Here is a 17,083-nt window from a genome sequence, read left to right on the forward strand (position 1 = left end):
TGCCTCTTCCCACTCCTCCCTTGAATGCATTTGTGTGAAGTGTGATGCTTGGATCTCTGGCAATCATCTTGTTCCATGAAGTGACAAACTTCAGACCAAGAAGCCAACATGCTGAAAATGCAGAACATAAATCTCGAAGGAGCCCAGGCCTTAGAAGATACTGGTAAGCCACTGCTGCTTCCCCTGGAGTGGCCTACCTCCAGACATCTTGTTCTATTAGATGATCACGTTTTTATCACATAACCACTATGAGTTGAGCTTTCTATAAGTTGTAATAAAAGCATGTTTTAACCAATAACAGCTCACCAGAGCTGTAGTTTCCATCTTCCTAGATTTATTTTTTTTAATTTTTTAAATTTATTATTTATGATAGTCACAGAGAGAGAGAGAGAGAGAGAGAGGCAGAGACACAGGCAGAGGGAGAAGCAGGCTCCATGCACCGGGAGCCCGACGTGGGATTCGATCCCGGGTCTCCAGGATCGCGCCCTGGGCTAAAAGCAGGCGCCAAACCGCTGCACCACCCAGGGATCCCTCTTCCTAGATTTATATGACAGTTCAAGCCCCAACCTCAGCCCCATCATCCTAAACTCTCCCCTCAATACAATCCCTGTTAGTCAAGTGTGGTAAAGAATACCTTACATGGGACCCCCCAGTGAAAGCCACCCAAGATAGAGCTGTGTTGTCTCTATTCTCACACCACAACTTCACTTCCTTAGCAGCCACCTCATCTTGAGGTTGCCATTGGCTACAATGCATGACTATTTCCCAGATGCCTAGGCTGCGTCCCTTACCTGCCATTCTCTCTGCAAGATGTCATTCAGACCCAAGTGCTGAACTTTGTGTTGGTCTCTTCACAGCTGAAAAATATTGCTTTGGCTCATTATTCTCTCATCCAGTCTATTAGCTCTACTCACAACCCCATGGCAGCCTGGAAATCTGATCAGCATGCCATCAATGTACTCACCCACTCAGCTCTGAAAAAAAAAGAAAACAACACTGAATAAGATAGCAAGTAGAGACTAAATGCAAACACAATACTAGCAGTTGGTCTGACAATAACAGACCTACCAGTGTCTCCAAAAATACACCAACTTGATATCCATTTGGACTGAACCTTTTCTGGTATTAATACCAGCAGGAGAAGAAGAGGAGATTCATCCCACAAGCATTAACAGTGCTGAGAACGGAATAGTAAAGGGTGCTTGACATACCCCATGGGTCATTTTTTTTTTAAGATTTTTATTTATTTATTCTTGAGAAAGAGAGAGAGAGAGAGTCAGAGACACAGGCAGAGGGAGAAGCAGGCTCCATCCCGGGAGCCTGACGTGGGACTCAATCCTGGGTCTCCAGGATCACGCCCCGGGCCAAAGGCAGGCACTAAACCGTTGAGCCACCCAGGCTGCCCTCTCATAGGTCATTATTATGGCAGCCATCAGCCTCCCCATTCTGGGTGCCCTATAATTGCAGCTTGTTAGGTTATGTGCAACAAAACATAAGTTGAAAGGAAGTCCTAGAGGTTTAAGAGCTTTGTTCCAAAAAGACTGCATTTTATAGAATGCAGCTATTTGTTCCATAACAGTAGAACATTGTCATGATTTATAAAGCAAAGCAAAGATATATAGTTTGCCACCCTAATAATATATGTTTTCATTCTAGACATAATAAGCAGATCCAAAGTAAGGAGAACTCCTAGATAAAATCAGATACCAAGAATGTGAGAGATAAAGAAAGAAAGAAAAAAATGGGAAAAGGAAAATGAATTCTAGAAAGGTAATAAGAATACCTGCTTTTGCACTTCCTAAACTTTACCCTTCAATCCTATTGATCACATTCAGGTTCATCTCCAACTCTCACCATCATTCCACAATATAGCCTCTAGTACCATCACCACCACTGCCGCCACCATTACTGCTGCCACTACCAGCACCACTACCACCACAACCATTACTGAGGCTGCTACCAACACCACCACCACACCATCATTACTGCTGCCACTACCAGCAACACCATCACCAACTTCATCTCTCCACAATTATCAACACCACTAACACCATTGTTGCCACTACCATCATCAACAGTATCACTTCACCTACCACCATCTGCATGAACAACATTCATGATCTTCCCTGAGCCATCGCCCCATGTTCTCTAGAGGACAAGAAGACCTGGGCTATAGTCCTGGTTCTGCTTATTAATTGAACTGATGACCTTGAGCAAGTCAATTTACTCCTTTGCATTTCAGATCAATAAACGCATTTTGAATGAAAGAAAAAATTAATATCATATGGGACTATTTTGTGTCTGTCCTTCTTAAAGTCAATACAAATACAATACAAATTATACTAATAAGCTCATACTTTTCTGGTACTTAGGGTTTGCAAATTAAGTTCCTATATGTGATATCATTAAATACAGCCCAGAAAAAAACTGTGAGTTACTATTCCCCTCAGTATCTTTTATGTCAGGGTTGGCTTTTATTTTTTTGTTTTGTTTTGATCCAGGATCTAATCAATATGGCAGTTATTTATCTGCCTCTCTAGTCTGGAATAGTTCCTCATCTTTGTTTTGCATTGCTTTTCATGACATCAATATTTTAAAAGAATTCAAGCTAGTTGTTTATGTAATACCCCTCAATTTGTATTTGCCTGTGTTATTCCTCATAATTAGATTTAGGTGAAACTTTTTGGCAAGAGTATAGCATGATAGGTGCTGTGTTTTTCTCAGTGCATGACATTAGGAGGCACCAGCCCTCTTGCTCCACCACGTTTGATTACATGGTTAGCATGGTAACCATGATTTCTCCATCATAAAGCTACTTTTTTTCTGTTTGTACTGAGTAAATAATCTGTGAGACATATGAAAATCATTTTTAAATATGAAGGGCTTGAGAAATCTGTGAGAAGTATAAAACCTTTTTCAATATCAAGAGTTCAAGGAATTTTAAATGTTATAGAAGCAAATCAACATAAGTACTGTCTCCCATCACTGTTCACCCCCAGGGAATAGAGACTCTAGCTGAGCTGGGCCCCATCCCCCATGCCTCCTTATTCCTCCAGGATGTGAATCCTTAACCAGGAACTGTGAAGCCCCCTGAGACTGTAGACAGGAAACAGTGAGCACCCATAGCTTTTAGTGTGTTCTCAAAGTGGTCCCTGTCTTAAAACATTAAGGATCACTCTTATGTGCTAACATTGTTAATGAAGACCTAGAAGTCAGGGAGGAAAATCGGACTGAGAGAAAGAAGGGAGTTTTATTTTTGACTGACTGATGTGAGGTTATAGAAGGTTATCTAAGAAGACTTGTCTCAAGGATACTTAGAAATATTCATTTCCTTCATGGCACTTGATATATTGAAATCACTTGGTTTGTTTAATGTCTGTCTTTCTTCCTTAGAAAGAGGCCCCTTGAAGGCAAGAGGTCTGTTTATGAATGTATACTTCAGCCCTGCATCACCAGGACTGGGCACAGGTGCTGGCACACAGGAGGTTCTCAACTAATTTTACTGAATTAAAAAAAAAAAAAAAAAAAAGAACAGACAGACGCACCAATGAGAATGGTTGGAAGAGAGAAAATGGAAAAGCTGGGAGCAGAAAAGGGAACATTTTTAAGTCTAAAAAACCTTGGTTGAAGGAACACATGAATGAATTCATATAGGCACGATTTTTTTTCCACACAAAAAGAAAATGGAATCATAGTTAACATGAATCCATTTTGACATTACATGCAATACTGAATTCTCCTGTTAACTTTTGATACCACCTGAGCCTAAAATCAAAATGAATTTACATTATTCTTAGGTAGAACCAGAAATTTACATTTTAAAATGCTGATACAATAGAGTGTAGCCCAGGGCATGACAAGGCAGATGGTTTGGTAAATCAACTGCCATGACTAAGCACATTTCCAGCATTAGGGATACAGGTGTGTGAGGCCAGGTGGTAAGGTACTCACCCAGAGAACATTCCCAAATCCAGCAGCTCCTCTCTGGCTAGACCCTTTCCTGCACCAGCAGGCTGCTTCCCCTGCCCTCATTCTCTTGCTGACAAAATGAGGAAGCTGGACTTGGTGGGAAGAGGACGAGCTCGGGGTCTGAGCACTTGAGGCCAGGTGCCCATTCTGCCCCAAGCCAACTGACCACCCCTGGACAAGCCACTGCTTTGTCCTCAGTGTCCCACTCCACTAATGGAGGGCTAACACCATCTCTGACTTCCCATCCAGCACCAAAGTTAACTGCCTCCATGAAAGAACAAGTAAACTGCCAAGCACCCCTCCTCTCCTTCCTCCTCTAGGGATTAATGCCAAGGTCTAACCCAATGGACTTAGTCAGGAAGCACTTGACTGCTTGAATCATAGAAGCCAAGTGAAAAAGCCAGATTTTGCTTCAAGCAGTGACCTTCCTTATTGAAGCCCCAAAACAGACTCATAAGGGAAAAAAAAAAATCCTTCTAAGTAAGGCTGGTGAAGGCTGCAGTGCCTCCCACACCAGACACAATGACTTCACAAAGCCTTTACCCCAAGTACCAATTCTACATGAAGTTGAATGTCAGCGAGTGCAGGTTCCTGGGAGACTCGAGTCACCGTGGACTGTGGGAGAAAGGAAGCCACCCTGCCTCCCCAGCTCCCAGCAAAGTGGGATTGAGTTTGTGGAGAGAGACCAAGACCAACAAGAATTCAGTGTCTAAGTCTGAGGAAATGAGAATCTCCTTAGAAATACTTCCATCCTTCCTTCTTTTCTCTCTACTAACCTGACTTCCCACCAGTTTTTCCCAGTAATTTGGGAGACTACAAAATTCAATCCTTATTCACCATTCATTGAGTATTTAAGGACACTCTTCTGAGCACTCTGCATGTATGAGACTTCTATAATACAGGGTAGGTAGGTGTGGTCACTACCCAATTTGTGTCACAGGAAACTGAGGCCCAGCACAACCAGGGAGTCAATAGTCTGTACTCCACAAACACAGTGGTCAACAGCCCTGACTAGTCCCTACCCTTAAGGAACTGATTTTTCTAGAATGGGGACCCAGGAAATTAGAAAAAAGAACAAACAAGATACTTTCAGGAACAAATAACATCAGTGGAGAAATCAAATGGAGAAGACTAGTCCATCTTGTCCAAGGTCACATAATGGGTAGCAGGGCTAGAATCTGGGTTGTTCTTCTCAAAGGGGCTCATCTGTCATTTCCAACCTGGCTCCTTTGGGGGAACTGACATGAATTATTACACGTAAGATAACACAGAAAAGAAGAATTTCAAAAAACCCTCTTTTTAAAACCTTTCAGCAAATATATAATAACTGTATGAATGAGAATTCTCTTAACCTACGTATTTGCCTAAACTCTGTACTCTTTTTTTTTCTTTTCTAATTTTTATTTAAGTTCTAGTTAGTTAACACACAGTGCAATACTGGTTTCAGGAGTAGAATTCAGTGATTTATCACTTACGTACAACACCCAGTGCTTATCAAATAGACAGCCCTCCTTAGTGCCCATCCCCATCCAGCCCATCGCCCCCACCTCCCTCCACCACCTTTCAGAAACTCTGTACTTTCTTAAGATGCAGACTGAGGGGTGGGATTTCTGGTTCAAAGTTTATGTAAACAAACAAACAATACAACACAACAACTTATTCAAAATAAGTTACTGTTTAAATTATTCCCACAAAGATTGTACCTACACAAACTCTTGCCATTGATACGAATTTTTGAGAGTTTGGTGGGAGAAAAAATGGCATCTTGTTGTTGCCTTCCTTTGTATCTCTTTAATTATTAATAGAGTTTTTAAGTCCTTATTTTAAATAATTTTTCTATGGCTTTAAGAGAGAACTTGTCAACTCAGTGAGTAGGATATTCATAAAAGGGATAAGCACTGCATATTTCTAACTTAATTACTACACCATTAAATGAGCTCTGTACAATGTTTCTGGAAATGGGCTTTTGTCTGAGAGACAGAGAAAAGCATGTGTATTTTCTTTTCTAAATCAGAAGCTGAAAGCCCAGGCGGGGTCCTAGAAGCACCTACCACTTCCATGTCCATCCTGGGTTAGGACCTTGCCAAACGGCTCCCCTCAGCTCATAGCCGTTCCTATCCTAATTCTTTACAGCACTGTAAAGTTTTTAAGAAGAAAGAAACAAGAAGCAGTTCTCCAGTTTTTTTTCCCGTGGCTAATTTAAGTTGTAGTAACACAAAAATACTTTTCACTTGAATAGCCTTTAAGATTCATTTTGAAAACAGCAGTAGCCACCTTGAGACATATTTATTGTGAGTCTTCAGCACTCCAACAGTGGGGGTACAAAGAAAAATTCTAAAATAACTACTTATAAAGCTCAAACGAATTTAATTAGACTGCTAAAAATGAAAAAAAAATACTAAATTATAAACCACCATAGACATGATTAATTACATTTACATTATGCACAAAGCACAAGAATGAAACCACCCCACGCTTGTTCCTCCCAGATTCTCAGAGGTATGCATTGTCGCCAGCCAGACAGCTCCGGGTGGAGGCAGACGGAGAGCCAGCAGCTGCAATCAGAGCAATAAGAGTTTGATCACAAAGGGCTCTGTGGGCTCTGCAGCCTCCTGACCCCCAGGCCACCCTGCTTCCTAGAGCAGGTCCTGAAATTCCTCCCTTTGGTGTTCCCAGCTAGGTTCCAAGCTCTCCGCTGCCAGGATGGGCCTTTCCTCATCCGTCCTCTCCCATCCCCTGTGGATGCATGACACACCACTGTTTTTGATCTATCCTGTCCGCTGTCATTATAGTAGGTGCTCACTATGTAAGTACTGAAGAAGTGAAGAAGCAGCAGCCAAGTGAGCTCTCCCTCAGGAGATGAGGGGGACAGACACATCAGGATGTCCGTGACATGGTAAATGGGGGGGGGGGGGTGTCGATTTTCAAACAGTGTGTAAAGAGGATAATCTGAGTTTTAATTTTATATTTAAAAAATGTGTCAATAAATAAATGTCTTTCAAATCCTTGCCCATGTTTAAAAAACTGGGTTATTGGTCTTTTTATGACATACGTTTTAAAAGGCTTATTTCAACCTCTGTGTTGAATAGTGTGTACACAGAACACAAATCACTTTTGAAAATGTAAGAAAAAAACTTTTTTAAAAATACTTTTTAAAGGTCCTAGTTTGGGGAATCAAAGGAGTCGAGTACCTGGTTTGGCCCCCACAGTCCATCCTTGGCCAGGCCTGGATTCTGGACCAGATATAGGGCCAAAAAACCAGATTCTCCCTGAACCTCAGTGCCCTCACCTATGAACAGAAATATTGGGGCCTAATTAGGATGTAGCACTGATGGAGGACAAAAGGTGAGGAAACAGGGCACCTGGGCCTTGCATGTCTTGGCACAGGATGCAAGGACAAAATTTCAGGCTTACACGAGTAGAGAGATGGTTGCATTACCCTAGAATCTGAAGAACCTCAGACATATATGATGATCCTGTGGGAAATGCACTCTGCCCACTGAGTGCCTGAGGTTTGAAGGACTTCTCAAATCAAAGGAGAGGTATACAATGGGTGGTTTGTAGCTTGATTGTCATTTTTAATTAATATTGTACTGTAATTTGATGGTGTGTCTGGATTCACTGGTCCCTAAAGAGGATCATAAAATATGAGGAAAACCACAAATACCTAAGGAGGTCAGTATGTGAAAAACTACTGTACATATATATATTCCAAAGGAAGAAAATTTAAAAGAAACATATCATAATAGTCAGGGAAAGCTGCTATAACAAAGGGATGCAATAGTACAATGACCTGAAAAACAAAGAATCGTATTTCTCTCTCATGCAACAGTGTCAAGGTGAAGGTGGGCAGTGTAGGTGGTCAGCACCTCTCCATGCATCATGTGCCCCCCCAAACACCCCCCAGCATTGTCATCACAAACATGGCTGAAGCTGGATGGCCGCACCTGCAGGTTTCAGCCAGCAGGAAGGGGACTGAGTGCAGAGGACTCACCCCCACTGTCACCCCAGGCCCAAGGATGTTCCACATCGCCTCCACTCATGCTCCACAGGTGACAATTGCATCACCTAGCTGCCAAAGAGGCCAGGAAAGGCTGTCTAGCTGAGTGGCTGAGGCCTATCATTCCATTGCTATAGAAAAAGAATGAATGGCTTTTGGTGGACAGTCTGAAGTGCCTGCCACATGCATCAATTCTTAAGTGGCTTACGGGCTTTGTGTTGGTATATCTGGATTTTTTTCCTGAAAATTTCATATTGCCCTCAGGTGGTGTTTGAAATAACAGTCACGGATACAATAACCTTGGGTTCTGGAGCCAGAGTGTCTGGATGCAGATCAACCGTACTAACTGGATGACCTTGGACCAATGCTTTATCCTCCATAACCAATTTTCTGCCCAACTGTGTTATGGGAACAATGGAACTTACCTCGCCGGCAGTGTGAGCATTGAGGGAGCAAAGACCTACAATGTGCATAGCCTCAGGCTCAGTCCATAGTGACCAGGGTGGACAGCACTGGGCCTCACTAGCATCACACAGTGATCATGGTGACCGTTAGCATCAGACTGCCTCACACATGGGCCTCGGTGGTGCCGGAAGCATCACTCTCGCCTGAGCTGGGACCTCTTTCCCTTGCCTCTCCTTCCTCATCCTCAGCCCCTTCTTCAAACTCATGCATTCACCGAAAACTAAAGGCTCTTCTCTGTCCTCCCTCCCTCTGTCCTCCTCAGCACCCTCAAACTCTCATATCTCTCTCACCTCCCTGTAGATTTCCAAGTTTGGGAGGCACTCGGGTCCTACTTGCAGGTAGAAGTGATGATTGGCCCTCAGGTCCTGAGTTATTTAGATCCGATCTCAAGGGTGTAACAGTGCTCCCTGAGCATCCCTGAGACATCCTACAAGGACATTAAACTGCATGCTAGTCCCCTTCCTGCACCCCAGCTAGTGGGCCAGAACCCCTTCTCCTGCATCCTCCTCATCCCCCTTTCTTCATCCCTTCCTTTCCTCCTTTCACCCAAACATGTGCAAGCTTGGCTAAGCACAAGTTGAGGAGCCTCTTAAACAGCTCATTAAAACTATTAAAAGCAGAAAATTGACCTTGGGAAATGATTGTGCTATAGCTTTATTAGATTGCTTGGGGAAAAAAAAAGTTAGAAAGCTTGGCTGTCTTACTACTGATTTCTCAGGCCTCTCCATACAGGCTTCTAAATTTGGAGCTCAAGAATTATTGAGCTTTGACTGGGAAAAAACAAAAGAATCTGAAGTCCTGCCAGAGCCCAGAGTAATTCTCCAGTTCTTTCTCCCAGAGCCCTTGAAGAGGGAAGGGCCTGGTTTGTCCTCTTGGGGGAGGGAGGGTCACTGTTGAGTATTTGGCAAGGGGGGGTGTCAGGGGAGGGGGTTTGTACAAACAGGTTGAGGCTTTCCCCACTAAATTGCCCTCTCTCTTTACAACCTTGAAATGAATTTTTGCAATCATTCATAGTTGATAGATAGGAAGAGGAAGGTGGACAAAACACCAAAACCCCACATAGTAAAGATAGGCAAATGCTTCAAAACATATTCAAAGACAAAGGTGCAGGGAGAAGTGTGTGGCTCAAAGGTTGAGCATCTACATTCCAATCAGGTCATGACCCTGGAGTCCTGGGACTGAGTTCCTCATCAGGCTCCCCATGGGGAGCCTGCTTCTCCCTCTGCCTATGTCTCTGCTCTTTCTCTGTGCCTCTCATGAATAAATAAATAAAATCTTAAAAACAAACAAACAAAATGCTGAGGAGTGAAGACAGACGATGGAGCTGAAGAAATCCCCATAGCACCCTCAAAGTGCTAAAGGAAGCAGGCAAAGAGTTTTTTTTTCCCTCTAATATCCCAAAGCAGAGCAAAATCCATGTTGTGGAGGATCCTGGCTTGCGCTCCGTAGAAGGGGCTGCATCTCCTCCTGGCTTCCACTTCTGCAGGCAGAGCCCATGGGGGCATGGGAAACGCAGGCTCCCTCTACAGCATGGCTGGCCACAGCCCCCATGCTGGCTCGCTGCTCGCCAGCTGGAGTAATACTGTAAGGCTAAAAAACCAGATCTCTTATGTGGATTGGGAAAGGTATGAAGCAGTATTTCAGGAATCAAAAGGCATTGGTCAGAAGGGCACTCACTTAGAAGTCTGAATGTGGTAGGTTTGCATTTCTGAGTTGGTTCCTCTTTTCTAAAATCCATTCTTGTCTTATTTTCATGTCTTTTTCTTTAAGAAAAATGGAGGGGAGGAAAAATCCTGTTCTAATATCATAATAACAGGGGTTCCAAAGTACACCCTGGAACTGTTGCAGGGGTGGCTTCTTGTTTCCCATCACCCAGGCCTCATCCTCCTTGGCCTGCGCCCTGTCAACCACTAGCTGTTCTGGCCACCATGGACCCAGCCACTATCATCAAGGAATTGCTTGTGATGCCCCTCTCCCTGCCCTTAAAGCTGCTGGGACAATGATTACTGTTGCCAGGAGCTCTGTAAGGTGGCTCCAAGTAAGAAAGAAGGATGCACCTTGGGGGATGCTCACACTCTGGGACTGTGCTGTCCTTCAGGTCAGCAGAGCAACTCAGATGCTGTTCCTGAACATACCACCATGGCTTCAGCCTGGTCTCTACTCCCTTTTTGTAGGATCCTAGACAAGGGTGTATGCACCCTTTCGGTGCCTCAGTTTTCTCCCTGTAAAGGGCAATATGACTTTCCATCCTAGGAGGATTGAGGATTAAGTAAGATAAAATAACATGTGCTGGATGGTAGTTGGCAATATTATTATTTCTATGCAAATTGCTTCTTTCCTCTGCAGACTCAGAATCCACCCTGAGCCCATTTTCTTTTGAAACTTAATTTAAAGAAATGAAAATTACAATGAGATACCACTTCTCATTTATCAGATTGGCAAAAACCCAAAAGTTTGATAATATAGTCCGTTGGTGAGTCTCTAGGAAAAAGGACACTCTCCCCAATGGCCAGTGGGAATGCAAACTGCTACAGCTCTGTAGAGGGGACTTTATAACAGCTAATGAAATTACACACATCCTTATCCTTTGACCCAAGAAACTTCAAGCAATCTATCCCAGAGATATACTGGCAAAAATGCACATTAAGAGACATATTAAGAGACTCTTAACCAATTGCAATGTATGGACCTTATTTGGGTCCAGATTTGAACAAATTGTAATTTCAAGACAAGGGGATGTGAACATCGGTTGGATATTTGATCATTCTAAGGAATTATTAGTAGTACTCTTAGATGTGATCATGGCATCATAGTTATGTTTTTCTCAAAGGGTCTCTGTTAGAGATACTTACTGAAAAACTTGTGAATGAATACAATGTAATATAATGTCTGGAATGTGCTTATAAATAATCCTGGAGGAGAGAATATGTGTGTGACAGGTACTGGAGGGTTTATTACAGTGTCCTATCTTTGTATAAGTTTGAAAGTTTACATAATAAAACTAAGATGTTGCAGATAAAGCTGAAACTCCCCCCCTTGGCCCTGCCTAATCAGAGTACTTGGAGCAATTTGTAATAATACACATACATTTTGATTAATCTAATTAATTTCCACCATTCCCATTAGATCTCAAGCATTAGGAGGGCAGATATTGAGTGCAGTTTTGCTCACCAGTGTCTGCCACGGTGCCAACAACATAATAGGGCCTCAGTAAATAGTCACTGGGTAAATGAATTAATAAGTGAAGGAACTATAGAATACCTATTCACATATGGACAACTCCTTCATTTGCATATTTTCACTAGACCCCTACCTCTAGCAAATGACAATTCATGCATAAGGTCCAATGGCAGAACAGATTCGAGCACTTAATGGGGCCATTGGCCAGGATTCTCTTCAAAGCGCTTTTGCAGGTCTGAAGTTCCATGTCCTAGTAACATAGCAGCTCCTTTGTGAAATATTCCTCTAGCTCTAAGAGATGCCTTGCAGTTGCCTGCCTCTCAATCCCCACAGATCCTCTCATCCTCTCAGAGGATGGTTAGTGTTTAATCTGGTACACCATCATTCACGATCAAGCCTCCCTGTCAGACCTGGTAGGCATGGTCTAGATCTTAGTTGTCTCTGTTTCCCCTGGGCTTGATAGCTGCATGTCTCCTAATAAATATTTGCTAGAACATCATTGAGTGAGACAGTGAATGAGTGAAGGAGTTATTGTGGGGCCCTTAAATACTAATTCTCTTCTAGCTGTGGGGTCTCACTGAGTTCTGGTCCAAGAGCTAGAACATATTTCAAAGTGCTTTCAAGAAGAAAAAAATCCTCGCCCTGCTGCATCCTCTCCATAGCTTATTCTGTGTCTGCCTGGTTGGAATGTCATCCCAAAAGGCTCTTTATTCCCACAACACAGTGCCAGCCAGGCCCCTTGCTGCCACATCTGCCTTTGCCAGCAGTCCAGAGTCCCTGAAGGTGTTCTATGAGCACTGGGCATCTCCTCTCCATGCAGTTCCTTCTTTAATTTGGCTGCCAGAATGTTGAACACCAAGTTATTCTGGGCAAGCCCAGCAACTTTTGTTGCTGGCATATATGTTTTTCTCCTTTTCCTACCATTTTTTTCCCTTTGGAAATTTTTATTTCATAACTTTTTTTGTATAAGTTTTTTTCGGTAAGTTGCTTCAAACTCAATCAAGGGGGGAACAGAGCCCCACACAAGGATCTTGAATAAAATTATTCATTGAAAGTCTCCCCTTTCTGTTTATACCACATGAACTTGGAAAGAATCTCAAGATTGAAATGATTTGAGCACCATGTGTACCTTCAGAAAGTTGCCCCCTTCCCTGGAGAAGTGGATGACTCCAAGGCTGGGGCACAGAACATACAAAATTAACTTGGAACATCTTGTGCCAGAAGTAAGGAAGAATCAAAGAATGATGGGCGACCAGTCAAAATATGGCCCAGCTCAAAAAGGCCAAATTTGAGACAATATGAACATCACAATAAGTAATGATAAGAGTTTAACCCTTTGCATAAAATAAGAATGAAAAGCCCACACTCAACTAATTTATTAATTCGTTGGGGGAGATGTTGTTTACCTTACAGTAAAAAGAAAGTAAACAGATGTAAAAGGAACAATGGGATTAGGATAATCACTATTTGGCAACCACACTAATCACTTTCAGGCAAGAAACATCACTGAATGAAAATGCTGGTGGGTGAAAGTTTGAGGAGTAGCAGAATATTTATACAGTCTCCAATAGCATCAATTATATTGGGGGAATCAATACCATGTGCTTCTTGATGTGATGCATTGAGAAAAACACAACATCCCTTCCATGGTATTTCTGCGAAAGAATCACAGTCTGAATCCAATTGTGGGGAAACATCAGATCCAATGTAAGGGCCCTACTATAAGATAATTGGCCTGAGGAGTGTACATCTAAAAAGGAAGAACTTTAGTGTACAAAAATGACATCTTGATACACCTGATTTTTGAAAAACAACTGACCTGTACTCCTTCCAAATAGCAATGTCAGGGCAAACAAGGAAAGACTAGGAGAAATTCCAAATCATAGGATACTCAAGAGTCAAGACAAGTGAATACAACATGTGATACATGATTTTCTTTTGTTATAAAGAACATTATTGGAACAGTGGGTGAAATCTGAATAAAATTTGTACAGAGATAATAATATTGTGCAAATGTTAACTCTGATTTTGATAAATCAAATGATTATGTAAAATAATGATCTTGTTTTCAGGAAATAGATGCTTTAGTATTTAGCAGCAAAGGGTCATTTTATCATGTGTACAACTTAAGATCAAACCGTAAATGGATAGACAGATTGGATGAATGGATGAATGGAATGGATGGATGGATGGTTAGTATTAAAATAATATGGAAACCAGGCTTGCCAACCCCCTAGCAGACAAAAGCAGTTAAGCCACATAGGCAATGTTCATTCCAGTTTATTTCATCAACGGAGGCAAAACTTAACTTACGTCATCTGTTGTCAATGCCTCTGATAATCATAAACAAAACTTAAGGCATCTCCCTAAAATGATATAGGATAATCACTTTAACCAATCCCCTCCAACCAGAAAACCCCATTGAAATAGCCAATCGTTTTAAAGTTTAGGCAACGTCCTTATTTTCACTATGTAAGCCATCCCATAATGTCATACTTCTGCGCTTCACATCACTTTTGGGTTTGACATCTCCATGTTCATGAACACTTCATTTCTCAATCAAAACATTCATATCTAGTAAAGCTCTCTGAATTTCCTTTTGACAATGGGTGGTTGGATGGATAAGATAGATAAGACAAACATAATAAAATGTAACATCTGGATGAAGGGTATATAGGAATACTTTGTACTCTTCTTTCAATTTTTCTGTAAGATTGAAATTATGTCAAACTAAAAAGTTAAAGGAGAAAATTCTCAGAAAAAAAAAAAAAAGAGGAAAGTTTGCACCCAAAGCACTTGCCTTGACAGGTAGATATCCTCCTAATCTTTATAACCTTGAGGGGGAAACTTGCCCTCCTTTCAGGAAACCCTTCATTGGTCTTTCACAACGCTCACTTTCAGTGGGCCGTAATTCAAAAATGATTAAGAATTTTGAGACAGCAACAGCAGAGCATTAAACTAACCGCAATTAAACTAAGAGCATGGGGTCCTCCTTGTTCAAGTGCCGGGGCTGCTCACCCAAAAAGCCAGCACTGTCCAGTACAGTACCTGGTCCAGAAAGGGGGCCTGGTAAGTGTTTGCTAAGTGAATAGATGAATAAATAAAAGTTCCTGGAACACATTTCCAAGCTGTATATAAAGCTGAGGTCTCCTACAGCCACAATTTCAATATTGGTAGTTGATGTGGGCCTTCATAAACCAACTCTAGAAGGATTCTGGATTGCAGAGGGCACCAACCCCCACTAGGCAGCTGGGATGGTGAGCCCCCAGAGCCTCACATGGTCCATCCTCTGCTGTGACCTGTCACAGGTCACCCCAGGCTCTCAGATGCTCTCAATCTCCATGCAGGGGCGCAGCTCCAGCTAGCCCTCCTTCCCCACTTCAGTACCTCCTATTTCCACCACCACTCTCCATCCCTACATCTCTTCTGACTCAGTCCTACTACAGAGCATTCTGAGGAATGTGAGCCCCTCAGGAGCCCCCAGCATGAACAGTCCCCAGCTATGCCAAACTGAGGCAAAGCCACCAAATCCCTTTTCATTCGTGACCTACATTGCCATTGGCTCCATGGACTGTGCATTCTGCAAGTGGAGGGGGAAATGTTACTATGACAACAGCTCCTGGAGCTGCAGGGATGCAAAACACCTACTTTAAAAAAGTTCACTTACCCATATGGCAAATGGACTTCATTAGTTGTTTCTAAATCAAATATTCAAACAAGGTGGGCTGAAAGGGGCATATTTTTAAAGGACTAATTCAGATTTATGGCACCAGAGCTACCCGTTGAGAGTGAACATGGAGTACCATAGTTTTGTGGCTTTGTTCTTTTAGAGACAAATATTAATATGCATTAGCAACACATTTATTGGGTCACATGAACTTGCCTGTAAAGAGAATAAAACAGACTTCTATGAGTAGGGGATGATACTCTATTTTCTACAAATCCCAATCTTGGTTGGTCCCTACTAAGTTCTCATGCCTGTCTGGATTTTCTAGCTCTTTCCATGCCAGCATCCAGCAAATGCTATGTGTGACGGAGAGAGAATGAGGTTCTCAGGTCTGAAATCCAGCTTTGCTACTGATGGGCTGTGTGATTTTAGGTAAGTTATTTCTTCTCTGAGGCACAGCTTCTTTGTGAGAGACACTGTTTCCTCATTCATCCAAATGTTCACAAATGTTTCTTGAGCAACTGCTCTGTGCCTGAAGTAGTAACATCTTCCCCAAGGGGTTGTGTGGCCTGAGACCACTGTTGGGGCTAAATCATTGAGGAAATCATGACCACTCATTATCCTCTCTTCCTTTCTCTGCTCCCTGCCCCAACCACAGTTAGTTATAGCCTCCTCTGACTTGGACAGCCCCAGGGCCAAGGTCCCCAATCCCAGTCTGATTTGATTGCATTATGTTATCAACTATGTGTCCGTTGCCCACTTAGACTCTGAGAAGGCTCCCTGGGATAACATTGGCTCCTACCCTGGCCCTGTCTCCCAGGACCTGGCCCTTAATCCTCATGAGACAGACCCTATATGATTAAAGTAGCTGTTAGAGCCAGTATCAATAAGTCGTTTTGCACTTTTTCAACAAATTCAAATCATAATCACCTTCCAATGGTGGTTTCAGAATTCCTATATGGTGGGTGCTTAAGAGGGGTACCTGAGTGCTTCAGAGCAACACGTGATGATCAGCGGTCTTGTTTCAAGTCATCTGTACTGTCATCACTGTTGGCGGGAGCTTAAAGCTGCATTAACATGGTACACAGTCCACCTTTGCTTGTGTTACTGGTATATGGGGTGACTTGGGCTGAGTATGCTTGCAGATTATGAAGGAGCTTGGAGCTCCCAGTTCTCATTATGTTCTAGCTGAGGGTCTGCTATCTGAGTTTGTGCACCCGACAAAGTGACCTATGACAGTCACCACTACCTTCTTCCAAAAGGACATCTTTCTTTGTTAGCTGAAAGCCTGGTCCCAGGGGGAGCTCTACAGGGAAGAAAAATGCAACATAAAACAGGGCATCAAAACTTTGAGGGACATGAAACTGAATTCATGTCACCCTTCCTTAATTTCAGAGTCTCCCCAGCAGGGCTTGGAGAGAAATGTGGAATATCACTCTGGTCATCCCTTCTGGACACGATTATACTCTGCTTACTGCCTCCAGGAACCTACTTGATATTTCTCATCTTACTCTGATTGCATTCAAAACTTGATTAGATTATATTGATTCTGTCATAAAAAGAATAAATAAATAAAGTCCGTCTGCTTTCCCCCCTATAGTCTTTTGCTTGCTTAATATAAAAATCCCACCTGTGCCTCATGGGCTTAAACCTACATTTATTTGCTCTGTTCTACCTCTAGTCCTTTCTCTTTCCCTTCTTAAAGCTGACATCTTCCCTTAGTCTAGTGCATGGGCTTTAGTTTTTATTACTGTTATTTGCAGATCTCTGTTAGGGCTATTTGCTATCCCAGCTACCAGAGG

The 17,083-nt window shown here is 42.5% G+C and overlaps 2 protein-coding genes across 7 annotated transcripts in view; both read right to left on the reverse strand.

Annotated features, from left to right (window-relative positions):
* CACNA2D3 (calcium voltage-gated channel auxiliary subunit alpha2delta 3) overlaps positions 1 to 17,083 on the reverse strand; it is a 945,794-nt gene that overhangs the window by 901,259 nt on the left and 27,452 nt on the right. Inside the window, exon 1 of one of the 6 annotated variants that reach the window (XM_049098268.1) lies at positions 792 to 928. The exons of the other annotated variants lie outside the window; for them this stretch is intronic. The gene's annotated coding sequence lies outside the window, so the exon portion shown is untranslated. Of the gene's footprint in view, positions 1 to 791; positions 929 to 17,083 lie in introns of those variants that run through there. 6 annotated transcript variants of the gene reach the window in all.
* The window catches only part of LOC112665931 (uncharacterized), a 104,994-nt gene continuing 94,151 nt past the window's right edge, over positions 6,241 to 17,083 (reverse strand). The window contains exon 2 of the mRNA XM_025456220.3: positions 6,241 to 6,524. Within this exon, the coding sequence (XP_025312005.1) occupies positions 6,405 to 6,524 (120 nt within the window). The 3' untranslated portion in view covers positions 6,241 to 6,404. The remainder of the gene's footprint in view (positions 6,525 to 17,083) is intronic.

This window comes from Canis lupus, chromosome 20 (assembly GCF_003254725.2).
Source record: "Canis lupus dingo isolate Sandy chromosome 20, ASM325472v2, whole genome shotgun sequence".
NCBI classification, from domain to species: Eukaryota; Metazoa; Chordata; class Mammalia; order Carnivora; family Canidae; genus Canis; species Canis lupus.